At 34.4% G+C, this 22,755-nt stretch overlaps 1 protein-coding gene across 2 annotated transcripts in view; it reads right to left on the bottom strand.

The window, feature by feature from the left end:
- LOC120412488 (uncharacterized) overlaps nt 1-22,755 on the bottom strand; it is a 31,194-nt gene that overhangs the window by 6,019 nt on the left and 2,420 nt on the right. For both annotated transcript variants that reach the window (XM_039572982.2, XM_039572983.2), the window contains exons 2-6: nt 17,695-18,487; nt 7,477-7,685; nt 7,255-7,390; nt 2,291-2,553; nt 1,619-1,751 (exon numbers count right to left, since the gene is read on the bottom strand). In XM_039572982.2, the coding sequence (XP_039428916.1) occupies nt 1,619-1,751; nt 2,291-2,553; nt 7,255-7,390; nt 7,477-7,685; nt 17,695-17,758 (805 nt within the window). In that variant the 5' untranslated portion in view covers nt 17,759-18,487. The remainder of the gene's footprint in view (nt 1-1,618; nt 1,752-2,290; nt 2,554-7,254; nt 7,391-7,476; nt 7,686-17,694; nt 18,488-22,755) is intronic.

Raw genomic sequence — 22,755 nt, 5'->3', positions numbered from 1 at the left:
AACTCTAAGAATCAGTTTAAATTTCAGGGTTCAGCTTTAGAAAAAAGAAATGTTCAGAGCATTTATTAAGCTTAAAAAACCTTCATTTTTGCTTCAGAAAAAAAGTTAGTATAATTGTCTCTCTGGCTGCTGAACTTCTCGATATCAATATTGCTCCAGCTGTCCATAAATTTTGCAGTCTCTTCAAACAGATTGCTTTAATTTTTCATTCTATAATTTGAAAACTCCCGTTCTTGACGGTCCCTTCAATATCGATAACGAGAGAGTCCACTGTAATTTATAAATTGCATCGTTTTCAGATGAAATTTTTAAATTTTTATTAAGAGGGGATCTAGCATTAGAATCGTTCAAAAATTTCAGGAATATTATTTTTGAATCCTAGATATCTTTATTTAAAAGATGAAAGTGTATGAGACAGCCCTAACGAATTTCAAAATGGTCTTACCCTTTTTTTCAGAGTACCTTTCACCTTTTACAAAGTTGTCAGATAACTTCTCATTGGATTTTGGAGTCTATTGATTTTTTACACCATGACCCACTTTTCAGCAAAAAATAAATACATTCGATGATTTAGTTTTCGGGAAACCGCCCTTTTGAGTTGTTACATCCGATATTCAAGAGGAAATAAAAAAAATCAGCATTTCAAAAAATTTGCATTACGAGATAATGATGGATTTTGCTTTATATGAATGTCAAAAAGCTTTGGGTAAAGTTTCAGAATGTTTGCTGATTTAGTTTTCAAGATCAAATATCATTCCGAATTTTTCTAAGAAAACCTATATAATCGGTGTGAAAAAGTCGGGAATAGCATCTTTAAATGGCTTATATTGCAACTACATCGGCAAACCTTCTGAAACTTGGACCAGAAATACTTGACAGTCATATGTAGCCAGCCAGCTCCAACACTTAGTTTTGTCTCTGAAACAAAACTCAAAGGATGTGCAGCTGAACAATTCAAAGCATTTTTGAATTTTATAAATCGTAAATTGATCGAGAACCGAAGGACATTTTGAAAGCTAACTCGTGAAATACTCTCAATCGTTAAGGGCAAATATGGAGCCAACTGTATCTTTTTATCCTCAAATATTGCATCAATTTCAATTCAACATGATTGTATCTAATCCTCCTCACTTCAATGATCATGAACTTCAACAAAATTTACCCTGAACCCGCTTGAACGCTTCTCGGAACATCACGCGACAGGGTTGCACTTCACATTTCGTGCTTGCCATTTCATTAGGGCACATAACTTTTTTAGACAAGAGTGTGTCCCTTTCACACCTAATGTAAACTGTCATTTGAGTGAAAGGGATGCACTATTGTTTACTAAAGTTATGTGCCCTTTTGAAATGTTAGGCTCCATTTCTTCGCGGAAAGCGAAAAGCTCCCAAATTCCACCAACAACTACAACATCACCCGCTGGCTGCACCTGTCGCAGTTTCCAGCTTTTCCTCCAATCCTGCACCCCTCGAAAAATATACAAACACATTGAATAAAATATTCACACAGAGTGCATCTCCCTTAACCCTCAACCAACCAGAACGAACGACATCAGCGGGCGCGCATCAACACCCCAGCAACATCCCCGGGAGTTGTCAAGCAACAGCGCAGCGCCTACCTTGTCGATCCGCCCGGGATCCGTTCGGATGGAGCGTCTCTTTGGACTCGAGCGCCGGCGGTTTCGGCTGTTTGTCCCCTTCGACGCTTTCCTCGTTGCTTTTCCAGTACACGTGTGCTATCGTTGCAACGCACTGGAAGAGAAAAAGAGAGGGGGAGATCATATAGTATGCCATGATTACATCATTTGCACTTCATTCCGTGTGCAGAGAAGAGGAGTGCTCCCCCCTTGGTCGTCATTGTCGGGCGTTGGCGTCGACGGTGTTGATGTTGGGCTTGAGCTTTGTTGTTGGAGCGCAGCAGGCGGTGTCGTCACATCATTCGCGAAAGCATGGCTTGCTGGAGAGGAATGTGACGACTAGCGAATGGTTTTCCATGACGAGTTGATGCTTGGAAAAATGTTTAGTTTTTAGTTTTTAGTTTTTAGTTTTTAGTTTTTAGTTTTTAGTTTTTAGTTTTTAGTTTTTAGTTTTTAGTTTTTAGTTTTTAGTTTTTAGTTTTTAGTTTTTAGTTTTTAGTTTTTAGTTTTTAGTTTTTAGTTTTTAGTTTCTAAGTCGTTTTGGCATGGAATCTCGCCCCGCTCATGTGCTCCATCAGCCTACTTGGATACTGATCTCCTCAAAACAGCGAAGGAATGAAACGAGGAATTTCCACTCTTCGGTCTTTTACTCACTTTCAGCTTCATATCACCGCGCTTGAAATGCCGGTACTTGACGCGGAACTCTAACCCTAAAATCGTAGTCTCTAGGCCTTCTCTCCCGGTTATCACAGTCTCGTACCGGCGCAGATAGCTCGGGTCGGCCACCTCGCCGTTGATGAACCACGTCAAGCTGGCCGCCGGCTTCGACCGGCCCGACGTGCAGTTGACCCGGACGACGTCCCCGATCTGGTAGCGGGGCCGGCCGCCCGTGATTTTCGGATCCGTCTCCGGAAGGGCTGGAGGGAGAGAGAGAGAGAGAGAGAGAGAGAGAGAGAGAGAGAGAGAGAGAGAGAGAGAGAGAGAGAGAGAGAGAGGGAGAAATGGAAGGGATCACAATAAATTCTTTGCATTGTTGGGTTGATTAAGTTCCGATGGATGTGGATGGGTTGTAGTAAGTTAACCGATTCTGTACTATTTTAAATAAGTTTTCTTCATTCCCTCTGTAATTTATTTTTCCGAAATTAATTTTAGCAATATTTTTCTGCTATGTCCAAAATTTGGTAATTTGTTTTTTTTTTCTTAAACCTTATTGGTTTTGTTCCAAAGTGTGTTGAAGTTTCAAAGAAATATGAGTAATAAGGCCTATGAATATTTTATATCAGGTTTTGACTTCCTCTCCAAAAAAAATTAGAGGGTAAACAAAGTTTACGCTGAAAATTGAAAAACCGATTTTGTTATTGGAAAGCCTTGTAAAATTGATTGTAAATTTTGGTTTAAAGTTTGTTAAGACATTTTAAATCAAACAAAGGTTATTATAATATTTTTGAATGCTTTTTTGCACATTTGGGACATTGCATAACTGAAACATTATATTTTGGTGACCTCCACCCCCTCGACCTCGACCAGAGCTGATGTACGAAAACTTTTGATAAAATTTGTACAAGCCAAACTAAACAAAAATCACAAATTACCGTTTATTTTGAAAATACCCAAATTTTCTTTATTTGCAATAGAGTATCAAACTTTTTCAGTTTTTTCAGAGTTTTTTTTTTTGTAAAATATAGATTTTTTTTTTGCAAAATACCGTTTTTTGGAAAACGCAAAAAAAATATAATTTTGTTTTCATCAATTTTTATTTTGTGAAACACAATTTTTTTTTCACAAAATACCGTATTTTTGTGAAAACAAACAAATTTTCATAATTTGCAATAAGGGTACTAAACGAAGCAAAATTTTGTGTGCGTTTACTTACTTTTTTTTTGTATAAAATAATTAAATTTTCACAATTCTCAATTTTCTCATTTGCAATATGGGGATCAAACGGAACGAAATTTTGTATGCAATTTCACTTTGCATTTTTTTTAATGCTCAAATTTTCAAAAAAATGTCAAATGCTCGAATTTGAACGATTCAAAATGTGGGTTTCAACCAAAGCGAAATTTGTATGCACTTTTTTTATATGTTAATTAAAAAGATTATTTTTCTAAAATACCATATTCTTGCGAAAATACTCAAATATACCTTATTTTTAACCTGGGTATCAGGCGAAGTGAAATTTAAAATGCATTTTCTATTGATTCAGGTGTTTTTGAAAAAAATATTTTTTTTACGAATTATCGTATTTCTTAGGAAACAATAATTTCATTGCATTTTAGATTTTTTATATATTATAAATATACTAAAATTTTCACAAACTACCGTATTTTCGAAAATACTCAGATTATCATGATTTACAATATGGGTATCAAACGAAGTAAAATGTTGCATGAATTTTCATAATTTAAGTTGTTTTTTTTTAAATTTCTCAAATTTTCGCAATTTCCATATTTTCAAAAAAAACCGTATTTTTTAATGGATATGATTATTTACAAACAAAAACATTGTAAAGTGAAAATTATTACAAAATTTCACTTGGTTTGATAGCCATATGGCAAATTATGCAATTCTAGTATTTTCGAAAAAATACTGTAATTTGTAAAAATTAGAGTATTCTTCAAAAAAACAAACTATGATTAAGTGAAAATACATGCTACATTTCGCTTCGTTTGATAGTCATGTTGTTAAGCATGAAAATCTGAGTATTTTCGAAAAAATGCGGTATTATATGAAATTTGAGTACCGTAAAACGGGTAGACTTTGAAAGATTTGAAATTTTTCCGCAAACTGAAGAGTACAAATTTAATACACATGGAATGGTATAGAATCATACTGACCGTGGTAGAGAAGTGTTCAAAGTACCTCAAGAAGAACTTTCCATGAAATTTTGAAATGTTCAAAATGTTTGTTAACTATAATTAAGAAAATGCTGATGAATAATAAAATTTAGTGTCATGATTTTCTCAACGACGATGATTTTGAATTGGAAAACGGATTGCATTTTCGGATTCTTTGGACAATTTTCCACTAAGATAAGTTAAAATAATTTTGTAAATAATACATATTATGTGTTTTTGAAGCATAATTAAAAATAAAACTTCAAATTTTTGGGCATTTTCAGTTGAACAAATTTCATATAAAATGTGAAATCTTTTGGTTTTGTGCTTCTTGTTCAGTTTTAAATGCAATATGCAACGATAATTTTATGATCAAAACTAGTTTTAACGAATTTCAGGCCAAAATCTGATTTTTATACAATTTTACCTGAAATGTATATGTATTTTGTTATAAAGATTATAAACATAGTTTGCTAAATAACATTGATATTTTTCCTTGAAAACTATATGGTATGTATAAGGCTACCAACTGTACGGATTTTTTCCTTACCATACGGATTTTCGAACCTCTTCGCGGATTTTTAACTGGCCGGAATTTTTGTAGGGAATTTTACGCATAATACGGATTTGTACGGAATTTTAACAACTTTTTAATAATTGAATTGCTTTTTTGATTTGGTCGAAGCTTTTGTTAACTAGAAATTTTTATTTTTCTGTGAGTTTGTTTTAAAAAGAGAGAGTTTTCCGGGGTTTCCTCAATTCAAACTTGATTATCAAAAATTCTAGAGTTTATGAGCTATTGTCTTTCATATGTTGATAGGACCTTTTTAAAAACACTCTAGAATTGTCTTTTAGAAATTCCTTTCTAAATATATTTATCCAGTTCCAAAGGCTTTCTAAAACTTGTGAAAACATTTGAACATTTGAATTAACAAATCTAGAGTTTTTTTAAAGGTCCTATAAACTGTTGTGTTTCACATGTTATAGGACCTTTTCAATAAAAAAAAAACTCTGGAAAAGTGTTCGTGAAAACACTAAGAACGATATAATTCGTAAAAGCAAACTTGACATTTCGTAAACTTTTAAACGTTTAACAAAAAAAAAAAAAAAAAATTAAGAACATAATGATTTGATTCAAACCACGGTTTATTTTATGAATACTTTTAAACGTGCAAGTAATAAGCACTCTGATAGCATTTTGTGAAATTTGTTAGCTGTAAAAACGACACAGTTTTATATTTTCAATTCTCAAATTTATTTAAAATTAATTTATCTAAATAATTCATTGACAGTTTTTGTTATACCATGGTGTCATATCGGCAAAATGTACGGATTTTTGTTCAGCAAGAGTTGGTAGCCTTAGGTATATATTTAGCAAACATATTGTATGACGTAAAAAATAAAGTTTGAACACTTTAAATCTGATTTCAACAAGAAAAACTATGACTATCAAAGTCACCCCGGAATTTAAACTAAGAATTTTTAACGAAACTATTTTTTTAAACGCCATTGAAAAAACTTTTTTTTTTCGAAAATGGTATATGAACCGTGTGTGGGCTACCCCAGTACATGTTTCAAAATTAATGATCTTAAGACAAACATTACCAGTTGGAAATTATTCCAAAAATAAATTGAAGTCCTATCAAATTCACCCCGGTTTACGATACTGCATTTTTTTAACAATGTTTCGCTTTGTTTGATTCCTTTTTTACAAATTATGAAAATATGGGTACTATCAAAAAATACAGGATGCGTGATTTTTTTTTCAATTTTATCAAAACAAAAATCTCTAATGAAGTGAAAATGCATACAAAATTTCGCATCGTTTTATACCCATATTACATATGGGTCATTCCATCTGAAGCGGAACAGCAAAATGGAGGGGTTGGTCCGATTTGGATGAAATTCGGGATTTTTGCATGTTTTGATAGTCTCAACAGCTCTGCCAAATTTGAGCAGAATCAGAGATAGTAATTTTCAAATTTACATTTTTTCTTGCACACTTCAGGTGGAATGACCCATATATAAAAAAATTGAGGAATATCGTAAATGTAATTTTTGTATTGAGGTAATCTTAACCAATTTCGCTCAATTCACGAATGCCAAAATTATGGTAATGTGTCAATAATGAAGAATCATAATTTTGCTTAAAAATTGCACAGATGCTTGAAATAACCCAAAAACCCGTTTTTTGTAGAGGTGCTCGAAAATAATTTAAAAAATAATGATTTCGAGTTTTGCGATGTTTTTATCTCTTCAGATCTGAAATTTTCACCCCTTCCCCCTATTTGTTTTTTTTCTCCATACAAAATTTCAACTTCATATTTCTTTTATTATGTATTCTAATAATTCAAAATTTTATTAATTATTGCGACATGTTATGGAGTGTGGTTTTGTTTGATTGGAATCAATTTCCATCATATTTTGTAGCAATTCAAATTTTACTTCGAAAGTTGCCTTGTACTAAATAAAATTTAAAATGCATTGATACATGTTTTATTGGATCTCTACGAATTAGTATGTTTCATCTCTGAGAACCATCAGGTCAAGTAAATTTTTGATTAAAAATCTCAATTTAAAATCATAATCTAAACGAAAAAACTTGACTACAACCCTGTTATTTTGAGTATCGCGTTTCGTCACTTTTGATGTCGTCCATAACTCTCGCTCTTTCGGCAAGATTTCCAGCCACGGGATTGTTTTGGACAAACAGAAGCAGCAGTGACCGCTTCCAGAAACAACAAGTTCATACAGATAAACAGAGTGGGTTGAGTTTTGACTTACCAACGACCACCATGTCGCCGTGGCTGGAAACGGTCTGGAAGGAGGGCGCCTCGGCGGACACTTCGCAGCGGTACTTTCCGGTCGAGGCCAGCGTCACATTGTTTAGCACTATCTGGTTCTCCGTCGAGTTCAGCAGCTGTGTAAAGTACAGAAGAAAGAACACGGTGGGGTTTAGCTTTCACGGAGCCCCAGAAGAGAGTTGAAAGTGATGATGATACTCACATCGACGGACACTCCCGTCAGCAGGAAGAGCTGAGCCGGTGGATTATCCCGCGGGACGTACCGGTAGAACTCGTTGCCGTCCTTGTACCATTTGACCGAGTACAGGGCCTCGCCGTTAAGGTCAAAGTGGCACTCGAGCACGACGGTCGTGTTTTTGGCCACGTGGTTCGGGATGCGGACCTCAGTCAGCCGCAGGCAGAAGCAAATGTCTGGTGAAGGAAGAAGAATGGAAGAGAAAAATATGAGATTTTGGTAACGAAAAGTTGATTATTATCAGAAATTTCATGAGAATCGAATAAGAGTCTTTTAGACATAAGGTTGTACGATAAATAAGAGCAAAAAGTTTCAATAAAGTTTCATTTTTAACATTGAAAATCGAACCAATAGTTGAGGGATAATGACACTGATGAGAAAAAAACAAGTTTTTTATCGCAAAAACAGAACCTTTTACGAAATTTTACTGCCTTTAACTTCAAAACGGTGTACTTTATCAATAAATGTGTAAAGTAATGAACGATTCCAAACTTGATGTAGCTTCAAAAATTTATTTGATTTATTTGATTTTATGTTTTTTGACAATATTTAAGATTTTGTTTTTACCAAAAATACTTTTTTTCTCAAAAAAAATATAGTTTTGGCACTAGGTTTTGCACCATCCTTAAGGCCGTTGCAAATGTTTTTCAAAGTTCATGTCACCCCCCCCCCCCCTCTTAAAAATGGTCAGAAGAATTGAGGGGCTAATTTTTTTTTTCAAAAACTTCGCGATTTTAATGAAAGTTGAATTCAAATTAAATGAAAACAAAGGAAAATGCATTTTTCTGTTTTAATAATTATATAATTCAGCATGTTTGGGGTGGAATAAAAAAAAAAAGGATTTTTTAGATTCCAATACACTCAACCCCCGGTGGTTGGTCACTTTTTCGTTTGACACTTTTTTAGTTTGTACCCCGTTGGTTGGTCAAAGTCAAACTAAAAAGTGACAAACTGTCACTTTTTACACGGCGCTCACGCTCACTATCAAAACAAACGTTTGGTAGTGTGTGTGAACTCCGTGTAAAAAGGGTGTCAAACTAAAAAGTGACCCCGTTCGTTTGACAACAGTTGGTGTCAAACCATCGGGGTTTGAGTGTATACAGCACCTAAAAAAAAAATTCGTCAATCAATTTTATCATTCAAATGTTGAAACCATGGATGGTTCGCAAACTAAAATTTTGAACTTTTGTATTTTTTTGTTTTTATTCGTGTTAAACATACAAATTTACATAGGGCTTCAGGACCCAATTATGTCATTTTTCCGAAAACATAAAATCGATTAGAAAATCCCTTCTCTTTCAATTTTTATGGAGACTTGTATGAAGAAACCAATGATGCAAAATGGCATATTTTTTTAGATTTTACGTTCACAAGGCATGGTTGGGTTGTAAAGAAATGCCTCAAATTCTCACCGTCCTGATTCTCACGTTACGGAAACGACGCAATACCCAAGTAACCATCCAGCACTAAAATAAATCATAAATTAGTTATTAAACAGCATTCACCAGCTAATCAGTCATAAAACAGCTAAGGTGTTTGCAAATCAGCTCTAAATCAACTGCTCTGAGAACAGCTGAAATAGAGCTGATTTACAGAAGTCACTAGCAACACTGTTTTATTTTTTCTAAAAGTCACGTCTGCCATTTTGAGTTAGAGTGAGAGAGAGTGAGCGAGAAGGAAAACAAAATAATACAAAGCTCTCGCTCACTCGTAAAAAAATCAACATGGAAATATCCTAACTGGGAAAAGCTGGACGCCTTTTTTAATATTTTCGTAAGTATAACACGAGTGAACAGTTTTGCATCATTAATTAATAAACTCATATTTTTCAGGAAGCAACAACCGTCCAATGGAATTCCAACAACGGTGAGAAAACACCGTTGAAATCAATATCGGACCTCGGCAGGTAGGACGATCCACGACTTCTAAGCGATCCACGAATTCGGACGATTCGGATTAGGAGGACACTTCGTGGTTGTGGTGCCACAGCTGCAGGTACGAAAGCGAATTCCGTGTTTTTTAGTTTGTAATAATTTAACTGTATGATGTGAGGTGTGAAGTTTAAATAAGATCAATAAAAATGGCTTTGAGCTTAAATTCAATTGCGTTTTGATTTTTTTCTCGAAGAAATATATGCAGGTACTTTTTTATTCGAGGGGCAAACATTTTTACAATGGTTTGATTTCGAGTGTTTTGCTAGAGCATATAACGGCACTTGAAGCTGTGAAATCACACTAGTTAAACATTTCCCAAACAGGCGTGACAACACGGGCGCAGGAACCATCAGATAACATCGAAGACCACTTCTCGGATCTGGCATCACATCCCCAACATAGCAAATTCAATCAAAAAAACGGCTGCTCCGCTCGGACAGCTGAGTTGGTAAACAAACTAAAAATAGAACTGAGAGAGAATGTGAGAGAGCAATATTTTTGCCTCTCCCAACTCTGTTGTCATTTTGCAGCGGTGGAACAACAACAGTAGGGGCCAGCTGGAAATCAGAAATATTAAGTCCAAACTCAGCAGCAAATCGGCTGCAAAAGCGCTTTTGATGCAGATGTAAAAACTCTTTTGCATTAGCTTGCAGCTGTAAAAACGCTTTAAGTGCTGAACAGTGATTTGTTTTAGTGCAGGATGGTTACTTGGACTCGGAAACGACGCAATGTTATGTTTAACAAAAAATAGGCCTCTCTACAGATTGCCTGCACAAAACGCCTACAGTGTCATCGTGTTCGGCACTAGTCCTAATCAGACTCCGAGGGAAATCAACGCTAAGTGGAAATATTGCAAATATTTTTTTTAAATTATGAGTTGGAAACGTGTGCTGAGATGAGCTTTTTTCAGCATCCGACTTAATTCAAAGGTCGTGGAATGCAGTGGGAGTTATTTGCAAGAACAGACTAGCACGTGAGCTACTACTCCGGTTCAGGTTATTTTGACGCAGACATGTTAGTGACACTTGTTGAACAGATTGAAAGCGTTGGTATTGTGGGCTTGAAAAATAGGTCTAGTAGGTACTTGTTTTAGTTCAGAATGAAACCTAGACTTTTGCAAATTGCAATTGAAAGTGAATTTATATAAAAGAGCAATTCCAGCTCAAATCAGGAATTTTTCTGATACTTTTGTACCCGACCCTCTCCGATTTCAATGAAACTTTGTAGACATGTTATCCTAGGCCTATATAAGCCATTTTTGTGCATATGGAGCAAATAGTACTCGAGAATAACATTTGAGAAGGGCGTTAGGTATTTAAATATTTTAGTATTTTGCAATATACAAATTACTGTATCTCGAAGCCGTTGCATCGTATCAAAAAGTGGTCAAAGACAAACTTGTAGGAAATTGGACGGGCTTTCTGATAAAAATACATTGAAACAAAAAAACACGCCACTTTTATGACATTTCTCAATTTTTAAGTTTTTAAGGTGACGTCACGATTTTTTTTCGCTCAAATTTTTTGAGGAAATACCCTAAGATGTTACCAAAAGACTGACGAAAAATGCAGGATGGTATGTCTCTCCTAAAAAAATACAAAAATCATTTACTAAAACTGTTTTTTTTTTAAAGTGGCCTAAACGTCAATTTTTTAAAAAACCGGTAGTGGGCATCGATTCCCCAGACAATTTTACATAAAAGTCTCGATATTGACCATTGTCCTATGTCCAATCCTTGGGAAGATACAGCGGTTCTAAAAATAAAAATGTTGAAAAAATGGGTTTTTTGGTGGTGTTTGGCAATTTCTATATGACAGACTTGGTTTTTCAGTATCGTAAATATTTTTACCGGAAAGCTCGTCCAATTTCCCATAAGTTTGTCTTTGACAGCATTTCAATTGGATGTTAAGGCTTCCAGATATAGGGGAAAGTGAGGCAAGACGACCATATGGGGCAAGAGGAACAATCGCTCGTACGGCCGTAATTTTTACAATTTTTATTATTTCCAGTATGAGGAATTGTTGCTAGCTGTGCAATTAGCTGATTCTACTACCACATAACCGCCAAAACGACGTAAACGCCACGGGGCATAAGATTGAATGAAGTTTTTTTTCAAAACCTTTGTTTCCTTATAATATTTGGAAAGTACAAAATAAGGCTTAGGGTTCGTTTTAAGGCTCATTTTATCAAAATGCTATTTTTCCTAGATCAGTAGTGTCCCTACCAATGACTTGCACCTATTATAAAGTATGATGTAACTTTTGGTTATTTTTGTTGAGAGCGTTTAAAAATCTTGTTCAAGAGGGGCAAGTGTACCATATCGATTTTTAGTATGGAAAAAAATACGAATTGCTGCAACAACATATTTTATTGGGAAATAAATACATAAAAGTACTTACAAATTGATAAGCAATTGTTAAAAAAAAATTGTCCATGCAAAATATAGTGATATTATGAAAATTTTCATTTTTTCATCTAAGTAATATTTTTTTTTCGTAAAAACGATCAAATTTTTAGTAAAATATTATGATTGAATCTAAAAATTAAAGAAACGTTTCAAATACATTCTAATCTGATGTATCTAAGTGATAATCAACATTTTTATTTTTAGAACCGCTGTATCTTCCCAAGGATTGGACATAGGACAATGGTCAATTTGGAGATTTTTATGTAAAATTGTCTGGGGAATCGATTCCCACTACCGGTTTTTAAAAAATTTGACGTTTAGACCACTTTTCTAAAAAAAAAAAACAGTTTAAGTAAATGATTTTTGTTTTTTTTTTAGGAGAGACATACCATCCTGCATTTTTCGTCAGTCTTTTTGTAACATCTTAGGGTATTTCCTCAAAAATTTTGAGCGAAAAAAAATCGTGACATCACCTTCAAATTTAACTTTTAAACTTAAAAATTGAGAAATGTCATAAAAGTGGCGTGTTTTTTTGTTTCAGTGTATTTTTATCAGAAAGCCCGTCCTACAAGTTTGTCTTTGACCACTTTTTGATACGATGCAACGGCTTCGAGATACAGTAATTTGTATATTGCAAAATACTAAAATATTTAAATACCTTACGTCCTTCTCAAATGTTATTCTCGAGTACTATTTGCTCCATATACCCAAAAATGGCTTATATAGGCCTAGGATAACATGTATACAAAGTTTCATTGAAATCGGAGAGGGTCGGGTACAAAATAATCAGAAAAATTCATGATTTGAGCTGGAATTGCTCAAAATAATAAGAGCAGGAGTAATATTATCGACATTGTATACCACAGTGACTTTCAGAGCAAATTAAAGGGTTTTTTTTTTCTTCACAGGTTATCAGTTGTGCATTGCAGTGCTATTTGAAAATACTTTAAAACTATGCTCATAGTTTTTTATTGAGTACCTTAAAAAATAAAAATCTTGATTTTTATGTTTTTATTTTTCATGGAAGCTTGTACATTAGGGTGTAATATCAAAATCGATTTTCCAGCACAGCAATTTTTCAGTTCCTTTTGGGGTCCTAAACAACTCCCCAAAGTTTGGAAACGATTGGTTTAGTCCTCACTTTGCGCAAAGCAATTTTCTATGGGAATTTTTCCAGGAAAACCAATTTTTGATGATTTTGATATTTATAAAATTCACGTTTCACGCTACATCTAAACCGAATTCGTATTCGGTTGCTCTGAAAGGTGCTCTACAACTTTCCCATAGAGAATAGGGTGCTAGTTTGCCCCTAAAAAAAGATGCAGCGTCCCACAAACTCGCCTAAAAGGTGATTTTCGAGCAAAAAAACAAATCTTTTATCAGAAGCAAGTTAGTACCATACTCTCTTTGGGAAATATTGGTTGATTAAACTTGAGATAACATACATGTTTATTCCTATTAATGCTACACAACGATTATAAGAATGTATTACGAGTGAGTTTCCCTTAAATATGCCACATGTCTTATCGAGGTGCCAGATATGAACCCTCTACGATAAGAGAACGTGGAGTGAAACGGGTGTTGAAAAAATCTTAAACTTGCTTGTGTTTTTGTTGAACTGAAGTAAAAATGCCAATGTCATTTACCCCACTTTTTTTTGTTGTAGAGGGATCTTAAATAAGCTACATGATTTGAGTACATCTCATGTATGCCAAACAAACGCTGAAATTTACGACCTCTAGAACAAACTCAGCAAATTGATAAAAAGTTTCTTAGAATGATCAGAATTTGCATGAAAATTGGGAAATCATGTAGACATAAATCTATATGCTTTAAAATAAATCAAGGATAAAAATGGATGTGATAAAATTCAAATTTTGTCACAGAGTATAAGGTGTTGATAGTTAAAATAATTAAATGAAACATTCGTGAAATTTTACGATCTTTTCGAAAACAATATTCTGATTTTTTTTAACATTTCAAAAGGGCGTAATATTGAATGTTTGGCCATTCTGAAATGTTAGTCGTGATTTAAAATATTGTTTCGAAAAGATCGCAAAATTTCATGAATGTTTCATATATTAACATTGAATATCGGACCATTAGAAAATGGTGGGGTGTTTGGGTGAGACTTTGAAAACTTAAATTTTCCTGTTTCTTTTTCTTTACGCCGCTGTATCTCAGCAACCAGAGGTCCAATCTTCAATGACTCTTTAAAAATTCTATAGCAAATTTTCTGAACTAAAATCAGAAATGGGAGTAATTCTCGCTGAAAGTGGACCACTATTTACACAAGGTGCTCAAAAATCAAAAGCAATGTACTTTTCCAATAGCCCCCACCAAGTTATGAACGAAACCATGTTTGGTTGGTTAAATTTGTCCTCACCTCGGCGCCACGAAGCTTAAACATTTTTTTCAATTGGTAATTTTTTGACTTAGGCGCACCTACAAAATTGCTCATAACTTTGCAAAACTTCAACGAACCCTTGATGTTTATGGGTGTTTTGGAAAGGAAATGAGCAGAGCTTTCGAATGCACTTGTCAGAAAAATACCGTTCCATACATTTTTTAGCCACAAAACACCAATGTATTTTTAAAAGTCATTTTTGAAGGCCGGCGCCCCGCTTTATCGAAAAACTGACAAATCCATTCGAAAGCTGAGACGATTTCACATAAAGGACCAATAAATCTAAGGTGTATGTTCCTCCTATCTTTTTTAATCTAATTTTGATTCTGCGAGCGCAGCGCTCCGTTCGCATTTTGGGCACCCAAAATGTTGCAATTTGCTTTGTTTTGTCAAAAAATATATGTGCTCACTTTTTAAATGATCATTTATTGTCCAAGGATCAAAATGCACTTTCGATAATTAACCAATTTTTATGTTTTTGGGTTCTTCCAGGCAATTTAATGCCGAAAAATTGTTTTTTTACCTTTTTTTGTAAAATGCTTACTTACAATTGGGTGGACTTTTTTTCAGTAGAACTAATGAATTTAGCATGTAGGAAATTTCACCACGAACATTTTTCTCTAAAAGAAAACGTAATTTCGATACTCCAGTGCCAAGATATTTAAGTTTTAGTGAGAAAAAAAAGTGCCAATTTTACAAATTTCTCCGACAACTAGCACGGCCTATTATTTACATGCGGCATATGTTTTGAAGGCCAGAGTACGGTTTCTTATAGTTATTTTGGTCGCTGAGTTCGGATCTGGAATCAAATTTCAGATTAACAGTGAACAGTGATATTTTAGCCACGCTCAAATATTATTTGCGTGTATTCCCCATAGCCACTTAGGGATCGGCAGCCGAAGCCGCTAACCATCGCGTCACGAGGCCTCTCAAAACAATCAGAAGTTGAAAAAAAAAACAATCTCCATAAAAAAATCCGTGAGTAAAACATCAATTAAAGATGAGCGAAAGATGAAATATGACCGAAATCACTAGCGATTAAAATTACAGCATATTACCGCAAATAACTTTTGGGCGTGGCTCCAAATCTAAATGTTAATCAAATTTAATTCCAGATCCGAATTCAGCGACCAAAATAACTATAAGAAACCATACTCTGGCCTTCAAAACATATGCCGCATGTAAATAATAGGCCGTGCTAGTTGTCGGAGAAATTTGTAAAATTGGCACTTTTTTTTCTCACTAAAACTTAAATATCTTGGCACTGGAGTATCGAAATTACGTTTTCTTTTAGAGAAAAATGTTCGTGGTGAAATTTCCTACATGCTAAATTCATTAGTTCTACTGAAAAAAAGTCCACCCAATTGTAAGTAAGCATTTTACAAAAAAAAAAAGTAAAAAAACAATTTTTCGGCATTAAATTGGCTGGAAGAACCCAAAAACATAAATATTGGTCAATTATCGAAAGTGCATTTTGATCCTTGGACAATAAATGATCATTTAAAAAGTGAGCACATATATTTTTTGACAAAACAAAGCAAATTGCAACATTTTGGGTGCCCAAAATGCGAACGGAGCGCTGCGCTCGCAGAATCAAAATTAGATTAAAAAAGATAGGAGGAACATACACCTTAGATTTATTGGTCCTTTATGTGAAATCGTCTCAGCTTTCGAATGGATTTGTCAGTTTTTCGATAAAGCGGGGCGCCGGCCTTCAAAAATGACTTTTAAAAATACATTGGTGTTTTGTGGCTAAAAAATGTATGGAACGGTATTTTTCTGACAAGTGCATTCGAAAGCTCTGCTCATTTCTTTTCCAAAACACCCATAAACATCAAGGGTTCGTTGAAGTTTTGCAAAGTTATGAGCAATTTTGTAGGTGCGCCTAAGTCAAAAAATTACCAATTGAAAAAAATGTTTAAGCTTCGTGGCGCCGAGGTGAGGACAAATTTAACCAACCAAACATGGTTTCGTTCATAACTTGGTGGGGGCTATTGGAAAAGTACATTGCTTTTGATTTTTGAGCACCTTGTGTAAATAGTGGTCCACTTTCAGCGAGAATTACTCATGGTCACTATTTATAAAAATCGAAAAACTGCAAACATTTCGCTGAAATCCAACTTTCGGTGGCTATATCTTCAAAACGGGGCCCTGTATCAAAAAATCTGTAGAGTACTTTTCGATTGAAAATTCAATTTTCATTAAAAAATTTGGTCAAAAAATAATTTATATTTTCCAAAATTCATAACTCGGTGGCAGAATTTTTGACCATACTTCTCTATGGCTCAAAAGTTGCGGATTTTGGTCCCCTAAAACATTTTTGATATGTTTTGATAACATTTGATATGAACTCGAAAAAAAAAGTTAATAAAAAACGAGATTTTTTTTCCGTGTACCTTTTTTTTCTAGAAAATCTAGAATTGTACCTTACAATTTTGCCAGAAAATCAGTTCAAAAGTTACAGATTTTCGAATACTTACTAGGGTGGGTACGTTTTTCAAAAAGTTCTCGGATCAAGTTTTAGTATGGTTTCCCTTGTAGGGCATGCCCATAGGGACTTTCATGCCAAATATCAGCTCATTTGGTTGTAAACTGGCTGCGCGCATCAGGGTTAAAGTTTACATGGGAATTACTATGGGAAATTGGAACTTTTTGTTCAAACGCTCCTACAGGTCTGGGAAAATCACGCGCCAACTTTTGGTATGGTCAGGCCTATGGGGAACGGTCTAGGGAACACTTTTCCCGAAGAGAGCATATGGATTCGTTGTCCCTAGACCTGGCGCATCGGCAAACAATCCGATGTCTCCGGAATCAACGGTTTTCCCTGAAAAAGCATCAAATTTTCCTTAGCATGCTATGAAAGTTTGATGAACACCGCGACGTTTGAGCCAAATAAAAAAATACAAAAAATAAAAATGGTCGAAATCGGCCGATTTCGTAGAGAGTTGCTCATACGATTTAAATCTAATTCGAATTCAAGTAGCTGATATAAAAGTCAATTGTAAGGCATTCCGCCCAATATAGACTTTCGGCTACAATGTATTTAATCGATAAGGAAGAATCTAATTTCACCGCAAGACTGTTTGATTAAGTCCATCAGCGTTGATGACTAAATTATACACATTTCCCAAACCAGCGAAGAATAGTGTTGATTTCTTATCTTTACCGGTTGCACACACACAAAAGTCTCTCTTTGTCCAGAAGAGCCCAATCAACCCGACAACCTAATCGGATTCCGGTTGTTGTAATGACCTTGTTAACAATCGCTCATTATCGCCCCACGCTCGAATGGTTCTCTGGTTCTGGCCACTTTTATCTGATACAACTCCTTTTTTTGCTCTCTTCATCGAACGAGCTCGCGCGCGCGTCTAAAATGCGTTCAACCCTAATTACATAATCACAAAGCGAGGTAGAGAGAGAGAGGGGGCAAAACTCACCTTTTGCCAGTCCAAAGACCAAGATCAGCAACGATATGGCGATATTCCGCTGCATGAATTCCATTTCCGGACAACTTTGCTGCTTCCTTTTGTTTCTTCTTGCTTAAGTTTTGCTTCTTCTTCTTCTTAGTTTTATAGCTTGCTCCTTAAGGCGAAAGGTTGTGTAACTCGCGTGAATCTTTCTTTTTCCTTCGTTAATTTTCTGTTTTATCCTCGGGGGTTGTCTCTACGTCGAGGGTCGTCCACCATTTCTTCCATTTTGCAGCCCCGCAGTTACGAGGTCCTATTCTTGTTCGTTAGTTCGTTCCGTTTTTTCTACACACAGACAATTTTCACGCTCAGTCACGCGACTGTTTTCCTTCCACGGTCTCTAGAACAAAGTGCTCGACTGCTCCTTCACTGCTCCCTTTGAAAGAAGTCGAGGGGGTCGTTTAGCTTAAAGCTTTAATCCAAAGTAGCATTTTTTCGGACGTTATTCGTAACGAACTCGAGTGACCTCCCCGCGCTGAACTGTCTCTTTTTTTGTGTGTCGCAATCAAAGGACGACCCAATTTAGCATCGCCGAGTGCCAAATTCAAATCTGATTATACGAGCAGCGGCCAGGTCACTGGCTTAGTCACACTTGCTTGCACTGCTGTGGGAAGCGTTAGTCGCGGACTAATCTCACCAAGTTGCACACACATTTGGACACTGACTTTTTTTGTTTGTTTGTTTCCTTTGCTGACGAGCGCGGAATGCGCTTTGAATTGTGAAGGTTTTTTTTTCACTTCTTTGGTTCTTCGTTAGTCCTGTGCTGTTGGAATGATTTAATTAAAGCTCAATTAGCATGAGCGGTTTTTGCATTAGTGAGATAGAGAGAGAGAGAGGGAGAGAGAGGGACAGGGCATTCCTTAAGAGCGTTATGCTAATAGTAATGAAGGTTTCTTTCGAGCTGAGCACGTAAAATGTTAATTGTGGAGTGCATTGCAGGACAACTTCCAGACATAGTTTTGAAGTAAATCTCAACAACATTTCATTTTACACACTTTATTTTTAACTGTTCAGCATTTTTAACTTCAACATAGATACTCCCCACGATATCTCAAAGACCCTTCAGGGATAAAGTGCCCGAGATTGTTAACTGTTAGCATTGTTGAAGATAGACAAAAATCAAAATGGTTCGCCAAACTCTTAATAAAATCTTGTTTCCGGGTCCTGAAAATTGTATGTAAATGTATGATCTGGGGTATATCCAATGTTACTCTTACTGGCGGTACCAGGTGCGCTTTATGACGAGTCATGGAGATGCATAAAGTTAAATGCTTACAAAAAATCTTAATTTGAAAATCCAAGAAATTCTATTCTAGGAGACTTCTTACTTTTGATATGAAAAATAGACAGCAACCCATTTGATATACTCTATTTTTAATCTGATTTTTCAACAAAATGGGAAATAAATCCGATCTAGGGTTTCAAAAATTAATATTTAATTTGAACCGAGCAGACAGAAATAACATGGGAATATTTTTTTTTTTGATATTTGAAAATACAAGGCCAATAACATTTTTTGTTATTTATAACAAGTTTTGTTATTCGTCGTTATGATTTTTTTGTTATTGGATTGTTATTTTAATAACAGACAAATAACATTTTTAGTTATTCTTCGAACAAATCTTATTATTTTTTTTTATTTTAACAACTAATCCGATCATCCCAATAACAGTTGGCGGTATTCTTCCATAACAAAAAACGTTGTTCCAAAGTTGTTTTGGCTTTCAACCAATATCAGACCAATAACAAATATTGAAATACCCATACATCCAATTTAAATGTGGTCAAAGACAAACTTATGGGAAATTGGTCGAGCTTTCCGTTAAAAATATTTTTGATACTGAAAAATCAAGTCTGTCATATAGAAATTGTCAAAAACCATCAAAAAACCTATTTTTTCAACTTTTTTATTTTTAAAACCACTGTAACTTCACAAGGATTGGACTTAGGATAATGGCAAATATAGAGACTTTTATGTAAAATTGTCTGGAGAATCGACTCTCGTGTTTGGTTTTTGAAAATGTTGATGTTTAGAGCGCTTTAGAAAAAAACAGTTTCAGTAAATGATTTTTGTATTTTTTTAGGTGAGTTGCTCCATCCTGCATTTTTCGTGAGTCTTTTTGGAACATCTTAAGCTATTTTCAAAAAAAATTGAATGAAAAAAAATCGTGGGCTCACCTTCAAATTTGACTTTTAAACTTAAAAATCAAAAAATGTCATAAAAGTGGAGTGTTTTTTTCTTTCAGTGTATTTTTGTGGAAAGCCCGTCAAATTTCCTACAAGTTTTTCTTTGACCACGATGATACGATGCAACGACTTCGAGATACAGCAATATTTAAATTAAGAAATACAAAAATACACTTACGCCCTTCCCAAATTTCATTATCGAGTGAAACTGGCTCCATATACACAAAAATGGCTTATATATGCCTAGGATAACATGTCTACAAAGTTTCATTGAAATCGGAGAGGGTCGAGAAAAAAGTCCCTAAAAAAATCCTGTTTTGGGCTGGAATTGCTCTTATGATAACATAAATTGTTATTCAACTCTTATGCAAAAATTGATTTTGCAAGAATATGTCTAAAAAAATTATTCTAATATTTCTTATAAAGTGATTCTACGTTTCACCAGTAGGATCCAGATTAAAAGTGCCCCGATTTGGATCAAATTTGGCATGGAAACTCCAAAATAATAAGACACTTTTTTTTATTTGGTGATTACAGTTTTCTATTCGAAATAGGGTGGAAAAAAGAAATTGGCGTTTTTTTATATTTTTTCAAAAACCACAGTTTTCAAAAAAAAATATTTCCGGAACGGTTGAAACAATTTGAGTTTGCCACGATATTGAACAAGCGTCGTAATAAATATACCGTATTTTTTTAAATCTAATCTCAAAATCCTTTTACTTGATGTTAACCGTTTTTGGATAATTATGCTGCGTAAAACATTTTTAAAATCATTAAAAATATTTCAGCTGTGTGCTCTTTGAGACCCTTAAATGAGATTTTTTTTTCCTCTAGGTGTTTATTTTTAAGAGGGGAAGTCGTTTGGACCTCACCAATCTGCCTGAAATTTTCAGGGTGTGTTTGACATATAAAACTAGCACCTGGGCCAAATATGAAGTCAACGAAAAGTGGGGGCAAATCGAGACACAAAGTTTGAAGGTTCAAACACTTAAAAAATCTTAAAATTCTGTGATTACTTAGGTAAAAGTCAATTAAATTTCCATGTTCAAAATGCATCTGAAAGGGTTTAAAAACAGCAACAGAATGAGGGGTGAAGAATCGCAATTTGTTTTAAAACTCAAATGAAAAAGTGTTCCATCCAGATATCAACTCGATTCGACCTTGAGCTTGTATGAGACTTCTGGGATTTCCATCTGATACTGGTAACGCTTTGGATAAGGTAGTTAAACACATAAAATAGACACTTTTTTTTTATTGAATTTTTTGGTTATAAATTTTTGCTCACGGGACCCCTTACATCCCATTTTCTGGTGATATTTTTTTCATATTCGTGTTCCTAAGTCAATTTCACAATAGAAACATTCATAAAAATGTTTATTTTCATCAAAAATCCAATCAAGTTCGTTTCCAAGGATACTAAATAACACCTCAAAAAAGCAGCTACTTAATTTCAATTTTAATTTAAGGGTTAGAATGGATGAAAATAAACATTTGTATGAATATTCCTAAAGTGAAATTGACTCAGGAACACGAATATGATAAAATTATCACCAGTAAATGGGATCTAAGGGGTCCCCCGAGCAAAAGTTTGTAACCAAAAAAATGTAAAAAAAATCTTTGTATTTTACATTTGAGCACAACATATTACCTGTATTTTGCGACCTGGCGAGGTCAAATTGGTTCTGCCTTCCCGGAGACATGTTTTTTCTTCAAATGTGTTTATTGAAAAAAAAAAAAAACGTAAAAACACAATTTTCTCGACCACCCTATTTCTGATAAAATTATCCTTATCTCCAGATATTTGGTGACTTGTCTTATTATTGGCTAACCACTTTCGATCTGGAATCGTTTTTTTAAACAAATCCAAAGAAATGGGTTTTCTCGTACAAATTGCTATAGAAAGGGAACTTAACCAATCGTTCTCAAAATTTGGGGAGATATTAAGGACTCCAAAAGGATTTAAAACAAATGCTGTGCTGGAAAAACAATTCTAAATACGCATCTTCCAAAGACCAACTGCTGATTTTGACGATCGTTTTAATTAGCACTCAATGTTTACATTTGTCTTCAGGATCTTATCCAAAAAGTCAAGATATACACCTTTTTTAAAATCGTTCTTCCTTATGGTACTTATTAGAAGAGTATTCGTTCAAAATGTGAGCTAATTTAGTCAACAATCTTTAGAGTTCTGATTAAAAATTTGATGAGGGTAATTAGTTATGGGCTAACTAAAAATGTTAGCATTAAAAAACTGTTCGCACTTTAATCCTTTCTGGCCTAAATATATTGTTGTGTTGGTAAAATGATTCTTATCAAACGAATTCTACGAAAAGTAAAGGTTACTTCTAAAAATTTGGATTTTTGAGGCTTGTAAGACTAATCCATCCTAAAAGGGTTAAACAGCTCATATTCAATGTTCACTTGTGCGCAATGAAAAGAAAAAATGACTTGCAAATATCGATAAACTTACAATTATGTAACATTAGTTTTAGAAGAAATAAAAAAAAAAAATACACAATTTTATCATAATGTTCTGATTAGATGAGATAAAAATCAGGAGTTTTTGCAATTTATAAGATATACAATTTTGAATCACAAATGATTTTTTTTGTTAAACCAACATTTCAAACACATGACGTGCATCCATTGTATGAACCGTAACTTGGCATAACATTTGATATGACATCTGAATTGGTTGACTTATCAAATTAAATCAAATGATGTTCGATTCGGCTGTAGATGAAAAGATCTCCAAATCGCTTCACTAATTATTATGCAAAGGTAATTATTTGGCAAAAGTATTATGCTCAATATGCAGAACAACCCAAGTAGGGTGCCCAGAAT

This window comes from Culex pipiens, chromosome 2 (assembly GCF_016801865.2).
Source record: "Culex pipiens pallens isolate TS chromosome 2, TS_CPP_V2, whole genome shotgun sequence".
Classification (NCBI taxonomy): Eukaryota; Metazoa; Arthropoda; class Insecta; order Diptera; family Culicidae; genus Culex; species Culex pipiens.
This window is presented reverse-complemented; position numbering and strand designations above follow the sequence as displayed.